The following is a 26,629-nucleotide window of genomic DNA, read 5'->3' on the forward strand; positions in this document are numbered from 1 at the left end:
AGTGAAAATTTGCACCTGAAGAGCATTTGACACCCCACCATCCTCTCTGCAACTCAAGTAATTAGCTTGCACCCACTCACCAGGCAATTGCGGCGAGCTCTTCGCACCCAAGCTTCTATTGGTAACACTTCATTGCAATGTTGTTCATATTTAATTGTCCTTTTTGGCGTTGTATTGTTATGTTTTCCTTTTCATGTTTTTTTTTAGCCCTTTTGGTACAATATTTTATCTTGCTGCTTACGGTTTTCTGAAGCATTTTTCCTTTTTGAAAGTATTAATTACGCAACACTTTAAAAACCTTCCTGCCTTCTCAAAGGGATCCATCCCAGTAAACATTCACCTGCTTTTCTCTGCTGCCATTTTCCACTCTTACATTATTGTTGCAACATGCAACTACAACAACGTCCGACATGCTTTCTACCTGAGGCAGGTTTCTCTAAGTTGTTTGTCGCGCTGTATGGAATTGTATGAAAGTCAATGGGCGCCTGCAAGGAGCCATAGGAAAACACATTTTCTTGAAAATATCGATATTGTTAAATTCGTTCCGTAGAATGCGTCAGGCTTTCGACAACCACGATGTCAACAATGACACAGGGAGCACAAAGAGAGAGTGAAATTGCGGCTGTTAAATAGACGGAGCTTTGTACTGAACATGATGACACATAGCAGCATTTAAGCTGGACGTCTTAAACACCTACTGCCTGGTGTTTTTGTTCAATTTGTTACAGAGTTGCAGTAGTTTGATTCATGTTGCTGTAAAGTTTTTTGAAATTTCAAGGTTCACTGAATTTGTTTCGAAAAAATCCGTTAGCTTTAAACACACTTAAATGACCAGTAGTTGTCGTTGAGTTCATGAATTAAACTTTTCTAGCTCAGTAAGGTGCAGGGTTTTTTTAGAGCACGGGAAATAAAATATTAAAACATCAGCAAGGAGATACTTTCTTATGCATTACTTATATACAGTAGCACTGATAATTCACCACTCTTTGATTTTATGTGACATTTCCTCTGAGATTAAACTTCTGAAGCAGCTTCTGGGTGCTTTTTTTAAAATTTATTTCGATGCTCCTGTCACATTTCTACTCCCTGTGGGTTCATTTTTCACTGTAATATAAAGTCCACACTTCAATGAAAACATAACCATAAATAGAAGTACTACTATAAATACTTCACTCTTTATGTTTTTAATTTGTCTAGCTACTTGTCTCTTATATGCTTTGTGTAAACACTGCCTGCAATTGAACCCAGTTCAGATGAAGCATCCTGGTTATGTTGGGGAGTGCAGATTTTTTCTATTTTTACAGAATCTGATTCGTGCCAACTGCGCATCACATATGGGAGAATTAAAAATCCGCCTGTTCTTTCTGTTTTTGCAGTTTCCGCCTCAAGCAATGGTGTAACTTTGGTGATTTCTTTTAAATATGATGTGCTTTGCAAACCCATCAGTGTGTTAGTGATGTGGTTCAGAGGTTAATTCAGATGCGGTACCAATTGAAATACCTGCAGTCTTTTGAAAGTGATCGTGGCAGGATAAAACAAGGTACATGCATCATTTAGTGAAGTACAAACAAAATTTGAAATTGTCGCAGCTGGGAACAAACTTTTGTAAAGCTCATTCGTCTTGCTTTCCAGTTGGCAACGCCAACAACAGAAATGATATTTACTCCTGGGTGCTTCACCTTGTCTTTGCTGCAACAGAGCAAAACAGGAAAATGTGATTTTAATGATTTAGCAGCATGCCTTGTTTTCCACAGCAAATTTCACAGTACTGATGTACTGATCTGTCGTTACGGGGACAGTCCATGTGACAGCTCTGTTCATAGACTTCTTTCTTTGTGTCACAATAGGAAGCTGAGGTATGTCGAACCTTGTAATTTTACAAAAAGGCAATTGAAATCAGCAGCCTGTTCATCTTAAGAGAAAGACATACTGCTTGCCTGTATTATTCACCTAGTGAGACTTAAAAGGAAAGAAGCTGAGCTGCTGAAAGATGGGAAGGTTTGACACTGTGATCAGTCTGATGTTGAAAGATGGTTAAACACCGTCCCATAGGGGAACTGTGATCACATTTTTATCACAAAAATAGTCTCTCCTTGCAGTGTTTGGCTTTAAACTGCCATTCAAAGCTTGAGTTATTAGCCATTTTTAAACTAAATGAAGATGGAGCCACAAGATTTATCATTCTTCTTTGGCAAACTAACATTAGCATGGTAGCAAGCCAGAGGAGTTATTTAGTCACAATAGCTCTCTAATACATCTTCTTTCCATGTTTTCTACACTGTGGTGTTCATTTCATGGCGTTTTGTCCTTGTGAATCTACATGACTTCATTTAATAAGGGCTAACTGAACGGGCAGCAAAGCTCACCAAGCTGCCTAGCATGCTAACTGCCAGCTTTACACTCAGAATACAGTCAAGCAAGAAACATTGACATCTGTGGCTGATTGTCCTGATGTACACTGCCGTTCAAAAGTTTGGGGTCACCCAGACAATTTCATGTTTTCCATGAACACTCCCACTTTTATTCATGTGCTAACATAATTGCACAAGGATTTTCTAACCATCAATTAGCCTTTTAACACGATTAGCTAATGCTAGAACACAGGAGTGATGGTTGCTAGAAATGCACCTCTGTATCCCTATGTAGATATTCCATGAAAAGTCATTCCTTTGCGTCATACACAATGAACCATTGGTAAAAGAGCATTAATATTAAATAAATTTGCCTGCTATTTAACGGCCATACATACTTGCTATGGTTAGCTTCTTTCTGTTAATGGTAAAACCCTATTTCTGTTCCATTTTGTTGTATTTTGTGGGGTTTGTGCACCATGTGCTGATGTGTTCTGGCCTCTGCAGTTCACCAAACTTAAATATGACAATAAGCCTGCCCACACTGGCTGATGAACTGCCTCGGTCAGTGAATCCATTAATGCTAAATGCTTTTAAACCTTTGTCAGATTGTTTGACGAGATTTTCTGTGCACCATTCTAAGAAACCTTTATTTCAATAGTTTCCGTTCACTCCTGTGTCCTCTTACTTTTATTTAATACTGGCTTGATAAAACTGTAAAGCATTTGTCAAGGACAGACAGCTGCGTCTGACATTAGAGTTAGCATTACTTCAACTGTACAGCAGCATTGATCTTAAACTCTGCAGCGTCCACATCAAACGGTTCGCTGTGTTCTCCTTCATTTCCCAGGTCACCGAGTCCAGAATTAAAATGCGAGCATCCCAACAAAGGAATCGGCCGAGGCATAAACAACAAATCACAACCCAATTTAGCTCTTCTTTTGATGTCGCCCCCTCCCAGCGTCTTCCAGCCTCCCAGTTGCATTTCCTGTCAGTGCGACGTTTCACCTCATCCTCCGTGCATCTTGGGTAATGGACTACCTGTCAGCAGTCAGTCAGTATAATGACATTCAGTGCTGCAGCACGTCCTGCACTGTCCATTCCAAAGATGAGGCCTCTCTTCATTTCCTCTTTGGCTTGCCACAGTTATTATTACTTGGCTTTGGTGTTTCCTCCGTCGACTTTCAATTATCCTCCCTCTCGCTTTTCCTCCAGTACAGTGAGGCAGGCTCGGCCTCGCTGCGCAGTATTACTGTGTTTGTTGCTGTCTGAACCTGGAAATCTCCTCATTTGAAATCCCTAAAATAATAACATTGTTAGTTTTTTTTACATTCACACAACAGACATAATAAAACAATACGCCCTATACACACCATATACCTCTAAATATATTTAAGAACATGCATTATTCTGAGCTCTGTGGTCTCATCTGTTTAGAATTTAATTTAAACAGTAGCTTGTAAAAAATATATAAAAAAAACAGGTTGACACTTTCAAATAGAGGGTGTTTTCGTATTAAATGAACAGTTCAAAATAAATGAGTATGTTTTCATGCTTGTACTTCAGGGTATTAGTATTTGGGCAGATGAGTAATAAATTGCAACAGACAGTATTGCGACAAAAGAGCATAGGAAATGGAGAAAAAAGCTGCAGTAAATATTGCATGTGCAAGCTTTTTCATTGACTTGTTCAGACTTAGCCGACTCGCTCACACTCAGCTTGATAATTCAAAACCTAATAAACTATCTAAGCAACAGCATGTTGATTCTTTTGTTCAAAATGCCATTAAGAAATTACATTTCAGTATATTTGCCTACTTACTGGGCTGGAATGTGCATCAGTGGCAGAAATTAGGGACCCAAGAAAGGTGCGATTAAATGCGTTATTTTTTTTAATGCCTTATTTTTTCTGTACTTACCTAAGTAAAATTATCCCAATAAAGTCCCAGCCCTGGTAAATACAGTAATGATTTATCTTTTAGCTCTATTTTTGGTCTCCTCCAACTCCTTCAAAAAAGTATCTGGCTGTTTATCTGCTCAATGCTGCATTGTACTCACAAGCTAATTGCTAACTTGGATGTTTTATCACGGAGAAGTTGCCCACTGAAAATTACTAGAATGAACCAAGCAATCAAAAATGTGCCATAAAATGAAAACATGGTGATAAATTGCATGAATATTCTCCTTTATTGTGATGCAATGAATAAATCCTTCATGCTGCAAATAGCCCTTTAAGACAGAATATAAACACACTCCTATGGGTACATTTCAGTGTGACTGATGTATGTTGGAAATTTGTTCACGCATCAGTGTAACTTGTGAGGAGTTTATGTTTCACATGTTTTCAGTGCCGTTGCTGCTTAATCCCATAGAGATTCAGCAACTTAGCTAATCCTATTTTTTGAACCTGCATGCAGACGACATAAAAAGCACCCATGAGTTTGTCTAAATCTGCGTAAGCGAGGGGAAAAAAAACTCAAATCCCCCCCCAAAAAAACTAAGCTATCCCTTGAACCTTCTAGATTACATGGCTGGTTAAGCAGCTGCAAATAAACAAGCGTGGGCGGCAGCAAACCTGCTTCACACCATTATGCTTCTGCTATGAAGCTTAAATATAGACATGGATCAATTTAGCAGTTGCTTTTTTCTGACTAATTTCCCCGCAGAGCCCAATAAGAAAAGACATTAAGTCAGCACTGTATTCCACACCACACCGGAGTAATTTAGTGTGCTGCAGTCCAGAACAAAATGTACACAACAACACAAGTGAGCTCTGACGGGACTCTGACTGCGAATAGGAAGATGGTATTTTTCTGCATGGTGGAGTTTGAGAAGTTGCACCGTGTTAAGAATTTCGATGGCACACAACAAATGATTCATTGAACTGTTTCAATTATAGTATGTCTATCCAGAGCAATTCTTTTATCACGCTTGAAAGAGTTTCTATAAAAAGTGCTGTCATGTTTTCACCTGTTTATGCGCTATAGATAGAAATAGCTTCAAACCGGAGCCGTCTGCACTTAGCCTCTCTTTTATGGGATCAGTCGGCACCCAAAGTGCAGAGATTATACATCTGTAGCTTCAAACGTGTGCTGCAGTGGGAGTTTCGCGGAGGTCACTGTCAGGTGTGAGCTGTTTGTCGCGTGTTTTTTTTTTTTTTTTTTATGCCCTGGCTCACCCGTGGCGTCTGCTTTTTTATTTGTGCAGAAAAGGGCAGCAGCTGGAGCCATCGGAGCAGCACATTTTCAACAGGCTGGAAGGTGGACGCAGCATGCTAACCATCCGCAACATCCGACAGGGCGACGGAGGAACCTACTCCTGCAAGGCCACCAACAAGGCGGGATCTCAGGAAAGAGAGCTCTTCCTCAAAGTGTTTGGTGAGGATGTCTGGTCATTGAACTTCTCAATAATAGCATCGTTTCCGTAATTCTACAATTTCACCGAGCAGACGCTTTAATCCACAGTGACGTACATCTGAGAGTAGATACAACATAAGCAAGGATCGAGTCAGGAGAAAACAACCTGGATAAGAGCCGTGGTGTCTACAGTCAGTACAGATGATAGATTTTTTTTTCTTTTTTTTTGCAGTCTGTCAAGTGCATCAGTGTTCAGTGAAGGGCTGGGCTTTCAGTCATTTCTCAAACTTCTCTTAAGCTACGTCTTTTCTCAAATGAACATTGGGCTATTTGCTTTTTTTTAGGTTAGCCACATTGAAAATATAGCAATAATTAAAGCTGCAAACAGCAATGATAGGGTCCTCACATCCTTGCTGGTCAGCGAATCCAAGCATGTCCACCAGGGTCAATTTCTAACTGTCCTTGTTAACGGCAAACTACTAAAGCTGTCCATCAAGTGGTGCTATGACTGTAAATGTATATCTGCTTACGGATGTCATCACGTCTGGACTCTGATCACACATGTAAAATTTGAGGCAGATTGGAGCATGTACAGGCCAGTTGCACAGTATTTCCTGTTTCATGGCGAAACGTCGAAATTTTCCGCACCCTCAGACTTTTGTGGAGCATTTTGATAGCTTTGATCACCCATGCCTGGTGGACATCCTGGCCAAATTTCAGCCATGTTTGAGTTCATTGCTTTTGAAAACGTCCAAAAATGTAACTAAAGTCGTCTGAAATATGACACACAATTCAAAATGGCCGACTTCCTGTTGGGTTTTTGAGTATGTGTTCAAGGGGCCTTTTTGTGTGCCCTGATGTGTTATAGATTTGTACCAAATTTCGTAGCTGGAGGTGAAACTTGGTTTAGGGGCTGGAATTTTCACTATCTTGCAGGGGGCGCTATTGAACCATTTTGCCATATGTGTGTGTGTGTGTGTGTTTTCACTGTGGTCATCCTTTTCACATTTATATCAAACATGTTGGCCCCATTTAAACAAAGCAAATTCATCCCTGCTCCTAATATTCGCTCAGCTCTTTTTCATGTCCTTTATCAAAGTTCCATGTGGCAGTTTTGAACCAAACGGTAACCATGGAGGAACTTTTCTGAGCTGTCACAGCAACTCTCCACTGAAAACCCTGGTACGAAGTCTTAAGCGCTTCCCCATCCTTTTTTCAGAGCGAGATTGTGCAGATAGTGCACTGTTGGTGATGTCATTTTATCAAGATGAGCACTGTTACTCTGATTAGTGGTATTGTCGCTTGTTCTATACGTCTTGATTACTGTTGCGACTGATTTTTGTGTCACTTGTCTTCCTGAATCCTCTACTTGAAGCGTCACAGTCGGATTTTTCCGTTCCTCTTCCAATTCTTTTCCATGTGGAGCAGACATGCAGATAGACGGTCCATATATAAGTGTAGAACTATGCAATTTCTGGTGTTAACAGGTCATTTTACAACCGTGTGCATGAAGGTAGGCTGATTGAAAATCAGAAGTTTTCTCAATTTATTAATCTATCAATTTATTGTCAAGTTATTGAACATTTGGCATTTTCTTTGCTTTTTGCTGCATTAAGTTTGTCTTTCGAAAGCATTTGTTTTTCATTGTTCATAAGAGGAAATACATTGTATCTCTGATGTAACACGCTATGTTAAGATGCATATTCGCTACAGCAACAGTTTTTCAGAGTACCATCACAAAGCACAGAGAATACTCTTTAGTATGAAGTGCATCCAGAGCTCATTCACCTCCACTGTGCTGGGATGGCAGCACAACAGACAGATCTCAAAACCCAGACAAATAAACCGAAATTATCTGCGTCGTAGATAAGCGAACGGAAAGCATAGCGTTTTTCAGTCTTTTACCTAACACAACTTTAAATCGCATTAAAAAGCTTCCTACCACTTAAAAAGTTTTTCTATTTTCTGTTGTTTTGTGCACCACCAGAGATTTTAAATGTAATAGCACTGACCAGCAGCGAACGATGTTTTATGTTGCACCATAAAACTTTATTATGAGAAGATCTACAAATTCAAATTCATATTTTTTAAGAGCACAAATGTCCAAACATGGCCCTCAGCTGCTCCAATGAAAAGTATTTCTCCTGAGGAGAAATATTTCATTTATTGCTTCATATTTCAATTACTGCACCCCCTCATAAAAAAATTCTATTTGTATTTTCATAAACCTGCTGGCTGTTTCCTCCCAGATCACTCTGATAGCGCTCGTTCCGCTCATGAAAATGTATGGAGATTTGTGCTCCAGTCATCAACTTCCTTTCAAGATGTGAGAAGCGCTTGTTCTTCAAAATACACATTTAAATGAAGACGTTAAGACGGAGGGAGGAGATCTTTGGACTGTGCGGCAGGGGAACGCAGTTGTAAGTTAGTTTTATTGCCTTTGACAGCACATGCAGGAGGAAAACAGGGTGTTTAAGTTGGACAAGGAGTGCACAAGCCTGTGTGTGTTCTTCACTCATGTTGATGCTTGATATTTAACATCAGTCCACCAGGTTTTTTGCTTGTGTTTACAGTTCCACACGTAGATCTATGCCCACATGTTGCCACAAATAGGGTAAAAGGACAGTAAATTGCTGAAATCTTCGTTCCCGTTTCATTCCTCATTCATGTTCCTGGCTGATGTGTGTTCGCCATCCTTCCCTTCAGCTGTCAGTCTTCAGGGATTAAGTCCACTACTCTGGGTCTTGTGCTGCTGTAGGAATAAAGAACACCATTTACAGGGTTAAGGAACAGTTACTGTACATGCACTTCTTGGTGAGTGTATGCTAGCAGCATGGCTTCAGGGATGCTTGGCTGGTTGCTTCACTATTTTGGCCCAGGCGGACAAATATTCAGTGGATTTCCTTGAAGTTTTGTGCAGCCATTTATGACTTTGGTGATCTCTAAACTTTCACTCTAGTGCTAACGTCAGGCTAGCATTTTTAGTTTATCAAATGACACAAACGAGACAAAAAAATGACAAAAGCGTAAAGCAAGACAACAAAAAACAAACAGCGCAAGCACAACAAAAAAACACAGAGCAACAAAAATCATACACTAAACAATGAGTGAAGCGAAACACAAAAGACTTGAGAAAGACAAAAGGAAACACGATAAAAACGAGAAACAAACGACAAAAGTCAGACAAAAAGTCAACAAAACAAGAAAAACAGGACAAGCTATTACAAAAATGAGACACAAAATATTACAAAGACAGGACACAAAACAACAAAACATCAATGAGATGTAGTATTTTACTTTATAATCAAGAGAAACTTGTTTACAAATTTAAAATTTGCCGTTAATGTCTGCTCTGTAATGTTTAGACTTTACTAAGTCATCCCGTGGGCCGGATTGGACCGTGTGGGGGGCTGGTTTTGGCCCACGGGCCCCTTGTTTTACACCCCTGCTACAGACGCCTGTACATAGGCAACTTATTCGTCAATCAGATCCACCTTTCACTTGTCATAACCAGGTTTTAAAAATGGAAATAGTGCCTGCCAAAATGCTTGTAACACAAAAAGGAGAAAATCGGTTGCTTTAGCTTGCCTGTCCTTATAAAATATCCACCGCATGGTAAGTTTTTCACTTTGTAAAGGGCTTAAATTGAAACTTAATGAAAATTAACTGCTCAGATTAATTGGTAAAATAGTCAACGGATGAAGTAGTGGCAGCTTTTGTCGACAAACCAGCGGGTGATATGGTGGCTTCATTCATCCTCTGCATGGACTCTGAGCATGTTAGCATGCTAATATTAGCAGTTCTCTCAAAGCATTTGAGCGTTCTTGCTTGTCAACAATACAGTTTGATAGCGGAGAATTGTTGATCTGAATCATCACCAGTAAATGTCAGGTTTTGGTAAAAGAGCTCCACTTTTCTGGCAAAAAATCAGCAGGCAATAAAAGAATTTGTGATAGAAGAAGTGGTCATCTTTCGACTCCTCTGCAGCTCGCCGCAGTTTGCATTTTTTAGATCTATTGTCAGCAAGGTGTGAAATGCAGCAGCGTCTTAAATGGGTTTTTCATACTGTAGTTTGAACACTTCATAGCATTGTCCTCTCTCCAAAAGTTCCTCTTTCTGTTGAATGGTAGCATAATTCAATACGTTTCTTTGCTCTTTATGGAAAACGCAAGCAGAATGAAGCAAGAACAGCAAGTGACATCATTCTTTTTTTGCCAGAAAATAACTCCAGCAATGAAGTGAACTCAATCACAGCCTGCCGATGCGCTGTTTAGCATCACGGAACAGCGTCTGACGCTGGATTTTCTCTGTTCAACCCTTTAAACTTTGTAGTTGTAAGAGAGGGAATCTGCGCTGACATTTGCTTTGTGGGTCTGCACAAGAGAAAACAACAAATGCACACATTATCATTATCAGATCGAGTCGGTGCCGTGGTTTGCTTTCTGATACCTGTCAGTGGGAGGGATAAGAGCTTTATGTAATGTCAAATATTACTATTGACGGGGTGGAAACACAGTTTAGCTGCAGAACGGGGCTTTTTACTGCATTAACTGTGTGCAAGCCGCTAAGAAATGTCAATGTAAACACCCTTCCTTGGCAACAATGAGTCAAGCTGTATATTTATGTCAACTTTCTGACACATTAATGGCTTTTTCACAGGTTCAGACTCTGATTGAGGCTGTTTTTTTTCCCGTCAGGACTGACACTGTGAGGTGGCTCAATCTCACATTTACAAGTATAATTATGATAATATGTATAATTGATATAATAAAGTGTAATTATAGCTATTAACAAATGCTGGAGTAAAACACCCCTGTTTTTAATTATACGGGGTTAAAGAGAAACTTAATGAAGTTCATTTAAAGTCACAAATGAAAGTGAAAAGAATAAACTGCACCTAGTAAAAATACCCCCGAACCTGGAAGGTCAAATTAATTCTGGATTTTTATCATCCGGCACATAAATGCTTCTCAGTTCGTTTTCATTTGGAGTTGAAATGTTTTAGATAATGCGTTATTAATAATGCTCCCTGCAGAGTGGTTTTTGCACCATATTTGATCAATGAGACGTTTTCCATTTAATAGTTGTATGATGAAGGGCATCTGGGGCAAAAACAGCCGCAGATAAGGCGATGATGAAGAACTGGTTCAGACCGGTCTGGCTGCTTTTATCTGAGGTAGTATTTCTGCTCGTCTGCATACATGTATTTCTGCCACAAAAAGCCGTCAGAAGGCTTAACAGGCGTGGACGAGTCTCTGAAGTGCTCCTCGCGTCTTCCTCTCTGCAGAAATCATCTTAACAAGTCATTTAGTCTCATTATGAGGCTTTATGGCAAGAGAAACTTCTTTCAGGATGTTGAGATAATTTCAGTCGTTCTCGCCGCAGCTTCCTTTTGTCTCCACACAAAACCAAATCAAGCAGATTGTTGAACAGGGACACTTTATCCTGAAGGACTTTTGAAGTAAAGCTGATTTGTTTTCGAAACAAGTGAAATTATCTGCGTGGTGTCGGAAATCGGTTTGACTTGTTTTAGCAAAACAAGATTTTCGGAGTCGGTCATCGGCTAAATGAGTCATTCCAGTAGTTGCTTACATTACTGTAGGAGACCTGTAATTATTGTTAAAGGAGGAATTTTTTGACAGTAACATTCAACAGATTTGTACAATCTGCAATTGAATAATAGATAATCCCAACCTTATTTTGACAAGCCGTAATTACACTGTGTCTTGCTAAGTCAAACAATCTTGAAATGATCTTGTTTACCTCCTCAAATTGACCCGTTTTAAAGTTTGAAAATGTGGGGAAAAAATTTTGATTTTCACAGTGGAAACTTACATATTTTCAAAATGTTTGGGGAATTTTTTTTAAACATTTTTTAATGGGGAAAAAAGAAATGTTAAAAAGAAATGTTTCTTTAAGAACATTCAGGAATAAAACATCTTTTTTTTCTGAATTTTCTTAAAGAAAATATTAGAAATTTTATTGATAAATATGTAATCACTCTAGATATTTTTAGGATTTTTAGGGGGGAGATTTTTATTCATTTTTTTTAAATATTTACAATTTTCATGTTTTTTTTATTTTTTAAATTTTTATTTCTTGCCAAATTTGGGGATTTTTTTTCATACTATTTTTAAGGGAAACTTTTAAGGGACTTTCATCCTCAAGATTTTGCTGCATTTTTATAAATTTGGGCGAATTTTTTTGCTGCATTTTTGGATTTTTTCAGACAAGGAAACAATATTTTTGGTGCCATAGATGAGGACAACAGGAGGGTTAAGACGCCTAATCTTGAAAATCCTGGTAAAATATAGCTTAAAATAAGTTTTCCCAGCTAATTTTAAGTGTTCTAAATATCATATCTTGTTTCAAGAAATCTTACCAAGTCATTTTTCACTTGTTCTATTGGCGGATTTTTTCACTTATTTCAAAGTAAAAATTCTTTGAAATACTTTTTTTTTTTCTTGTTTTGAGAGGGGCATTTTTTCCAGTGAGCTAACTTAGGGTAAAGTCAGGGCACATCCTGGACAGGGTAGAACACGGCAATACATATAGAGAAAAACAATCCCACTTACACCTATGGACAATTTAGAATCATCCATTAACCACAGCATGTTTCTGGAGTGTGGAAGACAGAAAACCCATGTATTCACAGCTAGAACATGCAGAAAGATCCTGGGAAGGCCGGGACACAAACCTTGGGATCTTCTAGCTGAATGGCTAAAGTGCAGCCCAGATATCCTAAAAGGACAGCATGGATATCTTGAAATTAGTGGAATCGAAGACACTCCAAATGAAACTAGACAGCATCAAAACTGGTCACAGTTCAGTTGTATCTGTCATGTGAAACCCCATACTGTACATATGAATAGAAAAGGTGACTTAATTTGTCATGGAAGAGTGTTCTTGTGGATGTCTGAAATGTTCTTTTTAAAGCTTGCATAGCCCAATTCATACACATCAATTCAAGGTGCTTTCCAATGGCAAATAAATACACTGAGAAAAATTATTTAAAGGTAGACATGCATTAAAATCATAGAAACAAACATAAAAGTAGACATTAAGATCAGAAAAGTGCATTAAAAGACAAGAATATAGATTGAGCATCTGAGAGGAAGCTGCAGTAAACGGTATGGTTATCAGGACAGATTTGAAAGAGCCGACAGTTTGAGCAGACTTCAGGTGTTCAGGAAGTTTCTTCCAAAGGTGAGGAGCATAATAGATGGATGCTGCTTCTCTAGTCTTGGTTCTGGTTCTGGGAACACACAGTAAACCTGTTCCTGGTGACCTGAGGGCTCTGGATGCTTCATATGGAGCTAATAAGTCCAGGATACATTTTGGTCCAAGACCATTCAGTGCTTTGGAGACCAAGAGTCGTATGTTGAACTCTTTGACTAACAGGAAGCCAGTGTAGTGATCTGAGGACTATTGTAGTATGGTCCAGTTTAATGGTGTTTGTGAAGACTCCAGCAGCAGCATTCTGGATTTTTACTCGGAACAATTGAATGACAGATCTTCACATTCCATTTTAAACATTAAAACAGTGGCTACACTAACAAATCCCTGGTTATCTATCACAGTTTACACAGTTTTTTCTGTACAGTGAGCGACAAGTTGAGCTGATTGGTGTCAGGTGTTTAATTCATGCTTTATCTGCAGCTACTTGACTTCCAGCTCACTACCGACATGAAATGTCTCTATAACCCCAGTGGCCCATTGATATTTGACCGTGATCCTCTTTTTACATTTGTACATCGCATATTCAGACATAGCTGAGTAGCCTTCACTTGCTCTTTGCCGTCTCTCTTCACTCCAATTCAAATTTGTGTCCACAGAATGTTCTTTTTCGGCAGAAAATTAACAGCGTGCTCCAACTACACAGCAACCTCTTCTTACTTATTGGACATAGTTCATTTTAATACCAATATCGGATGATAAAAAGAAACATTGCATCTGAATTAGTTCAGTTTTTCTCTGTATGATAAGGAAAATGTTACGTTAAACCTGCCGTGTTTTAAGTTGACAAGTAGGATATTTCCTCTTGTAGGTCAGAAACAAATAATATTTGAAGATTGTGTTCTAAATTCAGGCCCCAAAAGTGGAAATTCAAGGTATCAAAAGTGAAAACACTTGAGGTTTCTGAAACTAAACTGAGCACAGCTGTGATTTCCAATCAGGCATTTGAAGTATTGGAAAAAATCTCAGTAATGAAAGGTGCAGTGACTTCTGTTGCATTTACTTCCAACTTTGTGGCCTGTGTTGTTATTGTATTGCTTTTAAACTATTACTTTTTCATTTTACATAAGGTTAAATACCCAACTTGGAGACATTTGGAGCTGATATTCACTTCTTTAGAGTATTGTCTTTTTGCTTCCCGATGACAGTAAGCTTCAGTGGGTTCAATGTTATCATAAGCTATGAACATTTTTAGAATAAAACTGTTTCAAGAATCGAAAATTATCCTTTTGGATTGGAGTTGAGGTTGGGTTCAGTTTAGACAAACTAACTAGCACATCTTGGCATATAAAGGTTCATTCAGCCCCATTCTTAGAGCATTGATCTGTTTTCTAAGGGTCTTGCAGGATTTGTATGTGTGTAGTTGTGTATATGTTTGTGTTTTGACAAGCTCCCAAAATCCCCAGTGATCAGTCCTCCACCCCGAGGCTGAGGCCATGTGAAATTGCCAAACATTGGCGAGGTTCCCCCCGAGTATCGTTAAAAGCCTTCAGTACAGTCGTCACCATTTTCCACTTCCCTTTTCCTTTTGGATTTTATGCCACGCTACTTTGCAAGCACCCTGTTAAGGACTTAAGTGCAGCATGTCTGTGTGTGTGGAGGGGAAAAAAAAGCAGTAATCCATGATTCATGTGACGTCCTCTGTGGCCTTGACATGCATCAGGTTTCAGGGCTTGCTTAGAGCATCTTATCAAGAGGCGGAGAGCAGGGACCGGCCCCCAAAGGCTCGCTTCTCAGCACTTATCGCGGTGTCGCTGCGCACCAAAAGCAATTCACACGGTGCTGGAGAGGCATCCTTCCGGACAAAAATCTATGTTTATTTAAAACAAATAGGCGGAAGAGGAGTTTTTGCACTTTAAAACTTTAGCAAAGTGAGTTTTGCCAAGGAATCTGCTGAAAATAAGCCAGAGGCCGTTCCGCTATCGAACCTCCAGTTTATAAATGATCTTGGCCTATACTGTCAGTACCAAAGTCATGCATCAGCTCGGTGTTTAAACCCCACGGTATAGCCTTCATCTCCTCCCCTCTTATGAGTTGACAGTTTCTCCCCTCCTCACCCTCCCTCACATCGCATCCTCCGGCCTTCCAGTCTATTCTTTCTAACTTTGTTCTCTTATTTACTTCCCCCTCCGCTCGTCCTCCGTGGCCTCCAGTCCAGCCCCACATCACCCAGCTGAAAAACGTGACGGCCGTGGAGGGCAGCGCCGCCATGATCTCCTGTGTGGCTGAGGGCGAGCCGCTGCCCGACATTTCCTGGAGGAGAGCCAGCGACGGCCAGGCCTTCGTGGACGGAGACAAGGTAGAGGCTGCCAGAAAGTCCATCTGGCTGGTGTGTGTTTGTGTGCATCATCACAGAGCATGGGTAGCAGTGTTGGACAAATAGGACATAAGTTAGGAAGGATGCATGGAAAATTCACACCCAGAATTGTTCAGTTTGATTTATCATGGACTTTTATTTGACTAATGGGTTTCCTTTGGCAGGAAGTGGCAAAAGTGACAAAAGATGGTACGAAACATCCAAAATTATTCGTACCTTTTGAAGTTGTCGCACATATTTCAGAAATTGCAGTGTGTCGTGTTTCAGATGGTCCTGGTATCTTCTACCATGTTTTCGAGTGTTCTAATGCATTTGAACCTGAGATTAGTTGATGCAGCAGATTTGTAGTTTCAACTGGAAGTTACAGCGAAAACCAAAGTGCCCCCTCAACTTGCTTTGCATGTTCCAGTAGCCACAGTGGAAAGCAGAACCAAAAAGTACAAGCAGTTCCACACTCGACTAGTTAGAATGGTTACCACCAAGATCATCCTGATGAATCTGAGCAGTTCAGGTACCAACATCTCTGGTCTCCATGGACGCCAACCAAGGAGGACTCCACTTCTCAATGACGGAGACAAAAAAAAAGCTCACTCACTTTTGGTCATGAAAATGGAGGTGTTTGGAAACAGGGACGTGGCCTTCATTTGGAGAAAGAAAGGAGAAGCTTTGAACCCCAAGAACGCCATCCCCACGGCCAAGCATGGTGGTGGCATTATAATGTTTTGGGTGTGTTTTTAGCCAACGGCCCAGCCAAAACTGTACAAACAAACACCATAATGAGAACAGTGGATGACCTCAAGGTTCAAAAGGAAAACATCAGGCAATCAGTAGAAAAAGTTGTCTTTGGGCAACATTGGAGCTTCCAGTAAGACAATGATCTAAAAGGTACAGCAAAAGTGGTTGAGAAATAGTAAAGCAACAACAGCACGGACATTTTGGAGTGCAGACCTGAACCCCATCCAGAATCTGTGGAGGAACTGAAGACCAGAGTTGTGGCGAGGAAAGCCTTCCAACCTTACAGACCTGGAGATCAAGAAATACAGGTTAACTGTTGATGACTGAGAATAATATTTGGGCGTTTTTAGTAAAGATCTTCTTCTAATTCATCACTAGTGTCTTGAAAATGCCCTATTGCCTTGTGTTTATGTCATTTCCAACCAGAATAAACCTACTGAACCATTAAAAATTCACTATAAATCAGAATTTGGCTTAACCGTATACGGACAGGAAGATGCCAGTGTGCATATGTACATAGACAGATGTCACTGAGATGTATCTCCTTCTGGGTTTTTCAGGGAGTTGATTTGATTGTTTTCTGAATTAAACGCCTCTTTTCCACCAGCGAACAGTCACATTCATCAAGAGGAACTGTGCTGGAGCAACACCATTGCCAAAATGTGAGAGGTCAAAGACAAAAACAAACTGTGTTTTAATTATGTGTATTAATTGTGTCATACTGAGATTTAAAGTGGGAAGAGCTGCTGGTGCACAAGTATTATATCTCCCCCCCCCCCCCCCCCCCGTTTTTATTGCATGTCATGAACACCAATTATTCCGGCTTTGTTTCAGAGAAATCACATTTTGTCTGTCATTTTGGCACAGCAGATGGCTCAGACACCCGGGAGCCTCGGGCACAGTTGCTATGGGAAAAAGCCAGTCAGAGGCGTTGAATCAAAAATGCTTCGACGTCGCACTGCACTCGCTCCGTTCACCAACATTTGATCAAGAAAATAAGAAAGAGATGCCATCCACATGCGCAAATCTGTATTTGCGTTGGGGTTTCTTTCTGTGTCGTTTAAAATGTGCCTTTAAATGCGAAGTTAGTGCGATTACTCGAGGGAAAACCAAATGCCAACCCGGTAATGCAGCGCTGGTGTTCGACCGGTTGTCGCGGAGTTTCGCTAATGAGTTTTTGAAAGGTTTTTATGAATCAAAGGTGTCCTCAAATTACTCACGAGTCGCTCACAGCTGGAAAAAATTGGCTTTTTAAGGCTTTCATGCAGCAACAATATAAGTTCTCATGGTTACATTAAAAAGCCACTTTCTGTTATTTAAAGAGAAAAATAGACTCTTTCAGCTTATTCCGGTTGACGACTAAAAGCAACATTAGCAGGTAATTACTTCTATACGTCCTCATAAAGATAAAAACGGACCTAATCATTCCCATCTGGCATGACATGAAATGCTACAGTCACAGTCATTTAGTGCTGACAGAGATGTTCGGAGCCTAATAGTATTTACATTCAACAGTGATAGATCCTTTTCTTTCACTCTGACAACACAGTGTTTTTCCGCGCTATAACTGATGCATGAAGCCTCAAAGATGGCTGCCCTCAAACAATATATTCACCTTGCACTCTCACTTTGCTGAGATTATTATCTCCAGGGAAATCAGCACACACTTGAACTTCGATTCACTCTCAGCACACAGAAGCAGCAAGAACCTTGAACTTTTCAGGGCTAATACTTTTCGTTTACTCTGTTTTTTTGGTGCCTCGCTCTGACTAACATTTTGTGTAATCCAGCTTAAGAGACACAAAGCAGCTATTTTTTATGTTTTCCCTCCACATCCATTATTCACTTTGTCCAAAATAACAGCCTCCCGAATCAGAAATCGAATGAGGTGCACAGGCTTTTTCTTGGAAAAGTAATTATTCTCGAACGACATGCCATCAATGTCAAAAACCGCATGCGCTTCCATCAGAGGTCTGAGGCTTTCGCAGAGGCAGAAAAAAAAAACAAAGATGGCAGCCGTTCTTTTGCTGGGGAAAAAGGTCACCGCAGAGATAAATGAATGTGTGCATTGGCTCGAATCGCTCGGGTTGATAAATCACAGCCGAAAATGAGAGTAAGTGCTTCTCTTCCCACAGCAAATGCAATTATGGAAATGTGTAGTGCAAAGCAACACACCTAAACATACGCAAAGACAAACACGACTTGTGCAGCACGAGGCGTGATGGATGGCGGCAGTCATTTGGGTTTAAGACAGGATGTTCCTCTCTCAATTTGCGCTCCAATCTGCATATCCAGGCTGCACACACTCATCTCCCATTGTTAAGCTTCAAAAGGCTGAGTTTCACTCACGACATAATGTTGCTTCCCTTCTTCTCTTTCTTTGTCAGCTAACACTGTGACCCTTAGTACGAGAACATAAATGCGATGCAGTCCCTGGAATTTAATTCTGAACCGAGGTAGGATTTGAGTCTGGGGATTGTTTCGCTGCTCCGGTATTGTTTCGCTTTGGAGCAAGGTTAGCAGCCTGCTCTTGAATTCATGCGAAACATCTGAGCCGAAAGAGCTGCTGACGTTAAAAGTCCTTCCTTAGATGGCTGTTAGATTATGTGATTCAATAGAGTTAAACTCTGAATTACAGTTTTTCAAAAGAGTTCAACTTTGGAAGAACTTTGTAACCTTCTGCTTTGCAGAAGTCTCGGGAGTCCATGCGCACAAATTCAAAAGATTTCAAAATTAAACCTTTCAAAGACCGTGCTCCCGCCTGTTGAGATGATTGTTTTTCTCACCATCTGATACCTGGTTGCGGCAAAATGTAGTCGAATGTCGATAAAAGCCAAGGGCCCACTGTTGTTACCTGCATCCGCCCGCTTGATTGCCTCCATTTACTTAAACCAGAAAGCCATTATTAAATGTAATTTTGTCATGGTCGTGAGGTTAAGGTGGTGCAGTAATCATACCAGCGATGCAAGTATGAACACTTGACTGCTAGATGAAACTATACACTGTGCCAGAATAAGACAAGCTGCTGTTTCCAGCCTCGCTGACATTTACAGGTGACATTTTTTGATGTCAGACAGTTCTTGACAGTTGGGCTGAATTAACGTAGAAACAGTCCGCAGGATCCGTTTGAGATGCCGCAGTTGAGATTTAACTCGCTTTTCAGATGTTACAGATCAGATTGGGAAGATTTCGCATGTTCTTCACTTCCCTCATTTAATTTCTTTGTATGTCTGTACTTTCATGTTGATTACTGCTCATGTGCGTACAGTATCTACAGCAAACTGGCAGCTACATGCATGTGTCCATTGTGCTCTCGCCTTGTCATTCCACTGAGCTGCATATCAAGCTGCTCTTGGGGCGAGTTCGTCTCCAGACGCAAACCCTGTCACTTGGCGGAGGTTCGGGGGGAGCTGTGAGGAGGTGGAGGGGTGTTAGCGAGTAATTTCCTGACTCAGAAGCTCCCTCCTGGAAGATTTCCTCTCATTCGCCTCCCTCCCCGTTTCATCCCCCCCCCCTTCCCCGTCCTCAGTATTCCTATTCAACACGCACTCTCCCAATCCCATTGACCTCAGATGGCGAGGCAAACAAGCAAAGTCTGCAATGGTAGCACAAAGAGAGCAGGACGGAGCCTTTTAAACGCCGCTCCACCTCATTGGTTGATAGTATTGAGACGATAAGAGCAAAGATAAGCCATTCTAAACAGGATAATGGTGGAGCGGTCTGCGAGCGACAGCATAAAGAGAGTGTGATTCAGAAGAGGGGGCTTCACAGCCGAGGCTTATGAGGCTTAGACACATAATGAGTATTAGCAGAGGCGGTGACAGGAGGGCATTAGAAGGGGCTGGATGTGCATTGATTTACTGGGAAATCTATAAAGGAGGTGTACAGAAGGTGCACACAAATGCACAGACTTACATGTGCTAATATACAAGTAGAAAGACACATGCAGACTTATGTGCAAATATGCATATATGGACATCTTGCAAGAAATCAGCAGCATAGACAGAATTCTGTTGAGGTCAACGAGCAGAAGAGAATGATCATATCAATAACAAGAAAAGCACTCATAGTTACAGCAGCTGTCTCGCAATGGTAAAGAAATCTTTAACAAATCAGTGGATCCAGACTATAACCTGCATTATGGCCAAAATCTAATCACTTGGTCCTGAAAGTTTCATCCAAATCCATCATTCCATTTTTGAGTAATGTTACAGACAGACAAATAGACGGACAAACCAACGGCGATCGTCACATATCTCTGCCACGTTCCTTCGTTAAATGTTGCTACCAGCATCTCCAGGCAGATTCTGCACCAAGACACAACCAAAGAGGACATAATCTCTTCAAGACAAGCTCACAAAAGCCCACCTGGACAAAGACAAAACGTCCGAGTAAACCTTGTCCAAAGAAAGTTGTGCGAGAAAACATCAGAAAGTGCTAGATCTTCCAGCAGGACAATGATCTGAAACATGAAGTCAAAAAAAAAAAAAAAAAACAGAAATCCCATCAAGAATCTGTGGAAAACCTCCAAATTCTGGAAACTGTCGTCAAAGAGGAGTGGAACAAAATGCCTCTCTATTACTCTCTGTTTGTACTGTATTTTTGCAAGTGTTCACATGAACTTTGGACAGTTAAATGAGAACGAAGTTGTTCTAGACGACAATTTCTATTTCAATTTCTATACTTTGACACAGTGGTCCCCAAACTTTCTTGCGCTACGGACCGGTTTAATGTCAGAAAATATATTCACGGACCGGGTTGTAAGGTGTGGCGGATAAATACCACAATATAAAATGATACCCTCGGGTGACCACACGTAATCTTTTGCCCGGACATGTCCTCTTTTGAGACACTGTCCGGTCGGCATTTATAAAGTCCTTCAAATGTCCGGGTTTTTGATCTTGCCTAGCTTGAGCGCATCACAGACCAGTGTATTTATCATTCACGTTGAATGGTTCCTTTGGAAACACGCTCTGAGAGGTGGAGTGTGAGCCGAACCCCGGAACATGTATTCATTCATTCACAAATCAGTACAGAGGCGCTCCACGTTTCACACTCACTCGCAGGCTGACAGGCAGGTAGGCACACTGCGAGAGAACACTCGAACAGAAAGAAAATGCCGAAACGCAAATGTCATTTCACTGATGAAATGCGATAACTGTACATCAGTGAGTCACAGACAGATGTGGAGGAGAGAATTAATTTTCATTTTAAAAAATAAAGCATCGTTCAGAATCAGATAATAAATAATACGGAAATAATGTAAGTTATGCATATTTTCTGTGCGGCCCGGTACCAATTGACCCATGGACCGGTACCAGTCCGTGGCAGGGGGTTGGGGACCACTGCTTTTTGTTAAATAAGAAGGGCAACCCTAACCCTATCTTTCGATATGTCCATCCTTCACGTCCACTCAGAAGTGCCAGTTCAACTCTTTCTTCTTTCGACAAAGCCATATTTAATATGTGGAGGACAAAAAAAATAGAGTTAATGAAATTGCCTATGTGTCCAGACTTTAGGAACACCCCTGTTATAGTATTACAGTACTTCACATTTGGTTCATTTGTTTGAGGGAGCGGAATGTCACACATGATATGTTAATGGACAACTGGACACATCTAAAATCACACAATTCCATTAGTTTATACAGCTTCAGTCTTGAATAAATGTGGCAATTTTGGTGATTTGTTCAAACATAGCATGCATTTTAAACCTGTTAATTACGTGTCATCGGGTCAGGATTTGACTCTCATCCTCAGCTCTATTTTTACTAATTCCTTTACAAGCAACATTAATTTGAGTGCAATCCTGCATTAACTTCCAGGCCTTGAGCTTCTGTTTTTACTCTAATAAAACCAGTTTGTTTAAGTTGACTTGGCTAATTAGAAAGCAGCAATGTGGAAAAGGCGTTGTACTTTTTTAAATGTATTTTTTATTGTCACGAAGCTCAGTAATGTAATAATACAATTTTCCCCCTCTAATAACTCTATGATCGTGTCCAAGAAATCCATCCCTTCTGCTTTATTTTCTTGATGCACACAAGCATTTTGTAATCGGGTCCATTTCAGCATGAGTTAACAGTGACAGTGGCATCATGATCTGCTGCTGCTCCTGCTGGATCTTTGTGTTCGCGAAGGCTTGGAGAGCCCAGGACAGATTGCCGCCATAATGTGCCATTTGCCTTTTGGTGGGTACTTATGATAATAACAGCCTACAGCACTCTGAGACTCAATGAATAATAAGAACTCAACTAAAACTGTGTTTCTTATTCATGACAGTGTTTCGTCTGCACATGACAAATGTCAACCAACTCCTTCATGACATATTTATATGAGGTAGAGACAGTGAGGCAAACATACGTAGCCTCTGTTCATGGCTTCGTCTGATTTGGCTTCATGATCATAAATCATCTGAAATAACACAATTACTGGACTTCATTTGTTTGCATGAAAAGGAAGCAAATTACCTTAAGAATAAAAAAGAAGACGGAAGAGGACTTGGGTTGAAATGATTTTAAATTTCATCTGTGACCTTCAGATCTGCTGCTGCAATCATGTACGTCTCTATTGCATCAACTCACGAGTCCTGAGAAGTACTTTCTTGGGGGTCGTGGAGGTTATCTGCTGCTAACAATGTGAAGGCTGCAGTCGTATCATGTCTGCAACAAGGATGCTCCTGGGCTGTTTTTCTCATTACGAGGGAATGTCGATTACTGGAATGATAGCCTCGTCTGCTGTAATTGACCCGTTGCTTCAAATTGATACCATCTGTCTTCATACAGATGTAATGACCTTGTAATAAATCGACAGTTTATTGCATTAACCCTGACTCAGCGTGACAAGTGACGGTTGCCTGCGAGGGGGTCAGAATGGATCAAGGGGCTGCCACTCAGAACAAAGTTGGACCGGCAACTTTCTGTAAATTACTTGGTGATGGCGCTTCTCTGGACACCTCAGTGATTCTGCTTTTTCATGTTCATGCTGGATGTGACTTTAATTCAATACAGGATCATAAATAAACTGTCGAGCGCATTATATCCCAACTATAGTTCAGGTCTGCTCAGGTAGCTGATGTTTCTGACTCTAAAATCTACGTAGAGCAATGGACGAATACCGTATAGACAGATATTTCAATAAAGACTTTAGTTTCTTCACTCCTGGATCAGATTTGGTGTTTTTGCCGACAGCGTGACATCAGCATGAGGTAGAGGAACCGATAAAACTGAAAGAAAGCAGATCAAACCAGGTAACAGTCAAAGAGTTCAGGTAAGAAAAGTCTCCAGAGCTGCATCGGTACCGGAGACCTCAATGGTTCTCAATGTTTCGGAGTCTTTCAAAGCGTCCAACCAGAACGTTTCATCTAAAGCTTCGTCTCGTTGGTCACCACATTTGGTTTCTGAACCAGCGTCAGGTTAGAAGACAGAACGATGCATTTTAAGGCCTTCAGGCATCATGAGGCCCGGACAATAATCCTGCCCAATCAGTGCTGCCGCTTCCAGAATTAGCTCACCAAGTACTCTGCTGTTGGCTACAAAAGTGAACACAACAGTCTCCATGTACTCCCAGCATCTTAGAAGTTCCGAAATGCTGTTGTTTTTTTTTTCAATCAATGCAGCAACTGAAAATTCTTAGTGTTACGACACTGTGCGGCTAGTGTGGCTAATGTTGCTATTAGCTATAATTGTAAACCCACAGGTTAGAACTCTATGAAATGATGTTACCTGATGGTAAAACTATCGCAACGTTGTCAATGTCACCAGATATAAGTCAAGAACAACGACCCTGCTGTGAATTGATCGATATTACCATTTAGAATGACCACTGAGGGAGACGGATCGACGCAATCGAAAGTTCTACACGAGCAATCAAGTCTATGTCGGCTGCAGTATAGGGCAGAGAGAGTCTTCTTCCTGAAGGGGGTGTGGACAGCAGCATTTCAGCTGCATTTAAAGCTAAAACAGCTCATTCAGACAAAAGTAATGGTGAAATGAAATGTCTTTGCACTATTTTGAGCCAAAAAATGGGAACATAACATGGGATATTTAGTATTTAAGCATGCTAACATCAGGCTTACTGCTTTATTGGGCAGGTCTTTGGCTTGACACATGTTGTTTTCATTGTGCAACTTGAATAACAGTGTGTTGTCTGGAGTTGGATGTTCTGTTTAACAGTATGTGTGGGTGTGTTTGTGCCTGCAGAGCCAAGATGGGAGGTTTGAAGTTCGTGGCCGTCACGGCAAATCAGTGCTGACCATCAGCGGCGTGAAACTGACTGACTTGGGCCAATTCGACTGCGAGGCGCTGAGCAGGATCGGAGGGCATCAGAAGCGCATGTTCCTGGATATCGAGTGTAAGTATGTTCACTGTCTGATTAAATATTTCACAGGTGGCTCAACCGCTAACCAGAGGTCGAATTGGGCAATGTAAGAATAACTGGAAATCATCAAGCAACAAGTTGTATAAGAGTGTCTGTGGGCAAAATGCAGAGGAGTGTTGCTTATGTAGCCGCAGTCACCTGATATAACCCTCACGACCCTTCGATGTTTCAGAAAACGGAACAAATGTACACATTTACAGCTGAAAGCAACCCGGAAAGAAACACGGGAATTCCTCGCAGTCTCGTCGAGAGTTCACAAGTTCACCCATGCTTAGTTCTAATAACTGTTTTCTGGTTGTTTTTCTTCCTGAAGAACATTATTTCATTACAAACAGCTCCCCTCCCCTCAGAAGCCCTGCGCTACTCCACCACACACGCTGCCTCCAGAAGGGTTAATTAGCCAGAGGATATCATGCATTGCCGTTCGTTTTCTCCCGCTGACAGCTCCCTTACTTCCCGATGAGCACCAGCATTCCTCAGCGCTGGTTGTTTGGGGTTATTTGGGCCGGGCTCTCCCTCTGCCTAATGAGCTCTGAAGCTAAGATCTCCATTTTGGCCTCGGAATGATTAGCTTCATTATGTGAGCGGCTCTGTTGGCTAAGCTGGACCAGCGGAAAATGTTTTCTCTTTTTGGGAGGGGAGGTAGCAGCAATTCCACCTTGAAGCTCAGAGGAACAACAAAGCGAGAGGCCAGACAAACAAATATATTCAGGGAGACATCCAGGGAGAAATGAAAACTGTATCTCTGTTGTCATGTGGAAACCCAATTTTCTCCTTCTCTGGCTGAGGTGACTTTCGGGTTCATGGAGTCCCTTCAAAACTTGTTTTGCATACGTCTCGAGAAGTTGACATTTTTGGAAAAAAGTTTGATGGCATCCTCATGTAGGGGGGAAGAAATAACCAGATCTCACACGCATGCAGCCGCTCTGGAGTCACGAAGCAAAGATGCTGCTTTCGTTATACTGTAAACTTGTTTTTTGCCAGAGCCACAGCTGACAACTTGCTCTCCGACTAGACTCTGCAGAAAGACACAGCTGAGTGTGGCGGGGCTGAGCCTGCTGCCGCCACCCAACTAATGAACTCATTTACTAAGTCACTTCAGGCTGCAGGGGGATAACACGTCCTCGGCTGTGACAGAGAGCCAGGCATCAATCTCTTTAATGGAATCCTGCAAGCGAGCATAAAGCAAGCATAATGCCTTTCCGACTGAGCTGGGCTGACTGGGCCAGAAGAAATCCGCACAACAGCTCGCCGCTGTGATCGTCCATTACTGCCCTTTCTATTTGCCGGGGCAAATGAGCTTCTGTTTGCATCCTTTATTCTTATTCTTGGGGGAGATGATTGTAATGGAGGCCTGCAGATCAGCCCTCCTAACCAGCATGAGGTGACTTCAATTAAATTTAAGTTTTTCTTTTTAGCATTGCAGAGGGAGCTTGGGAAGGCGGTGAAATGCTTTTTCTTCTCCCCTTTAAGGAATCTGTGGGTTAAGCCTCGGCAAGTCATTTTTACGCCTTTGATCATCGGGCGCAGCTCCACCTTTGATTTGTGGGTTTAATTGGCTGCCACAAATTCCTCACACATCAGCAGTTACTCGTTTTCTGGTCTTGTTTCAGCTGCTTTGAGTTGCAATTAATTCAGGTGTGACAGATCGTGTCGCTGCGTTTCGGACAGATATACCGAAGTTCCTGACCAACCACACCATTTACTACTCGTGGGAGGGGAATCCGGTGAACATCAGCTGCGATGTGATGTCCAACCCGCCCGCCACCATGCTGTGGAGGAGAGAACGCTTCACCATCTCAGCAGAGGGAACCGCCAACACTCGGGTCCACAGCGCAGAGGGCAAGTCTGTGCTAGAGGTGAGCTTGATTCCTCAGCTTGCTACCAATGACGGACAAAAATGTTGCTTTGACAATGAATTAATCCACTGATTCCACCGTTTCAAGGGTAAGAATTGGCTGGCAAAGCTAGTAGAGAACATTCCCACAAAATAGGCTAAGATTACCTACTAGTATTGTTTAAGTCAAAGAACGTTTTTGGGATATTTATCAGTTCCAGTGAGCTTAAAGTGAAGACTCGTAGCTGCAATGTTTGGAAGATGTTTGGAGGATGTTGTCAGGAACCACCATGATGTTCTGTGATAACAAAGGATTAATGTTCTCAATGCAGCGTTCATTTTCAGATGTTGCAAGGGCCTCAGATGATTGAAATAAAATGCTCATGTAATGTGTTATATTAACAAAAATTCCATAAGATTCCG

The 26,629-nt window shown here is 41.2% G+C and overlaps 1 protein-coding gene across 3 annotated transcripts in view; it reads left to right on the plus strand.

The window, feature by feature from the left end:
* The window catches only part of LOC110961821 (neural cell adhesion molecule 2), a 361,000-nt gene that overhangs the window by 290,032 nt on the left and 44,339 nt on the right, over nt 1–26,629 (plus strand). For all 3 annotated transcript variants that reach the window (XM_051943455.1, XM_051943453.1, XM_051943454.1), the window contains exons 7-10: nt 5,558–5,727; nt 15,096–15,241; nt 24,192–24,342; nt 26,041–26,228. In XM_051943455.1, the coding sequence (XP_051799415.1) occupies nt 5,558–5,727; nt 15,096–15,241; nt 24,192–24,342; nt 26,041–26,228 (655 nt within the window). The remainder of the gene's footprint in view (nt 1–5,557; nt 5,728–15,095; nt 15,242–24,191; nt 24,343–26,040; nt 26,229–26,629) is intronic.

This window comes from Acanthochromis polyacanthus, chromosome 22, assembly GCF_021347895.1.
Source record: "Acanthochromis polyacanthus isolate Apoly-LR-REF ecotype Palm Island chromosome 22, KAUST_Apoly_ChrSc, whole genome shotgun sequence".
Lineage (NCBI taxonomy): Eukaryota > Metazoa > Chordata > Actinopteri > Pomacentridae > Acanthochromis > Acanthochromis polyacanthus.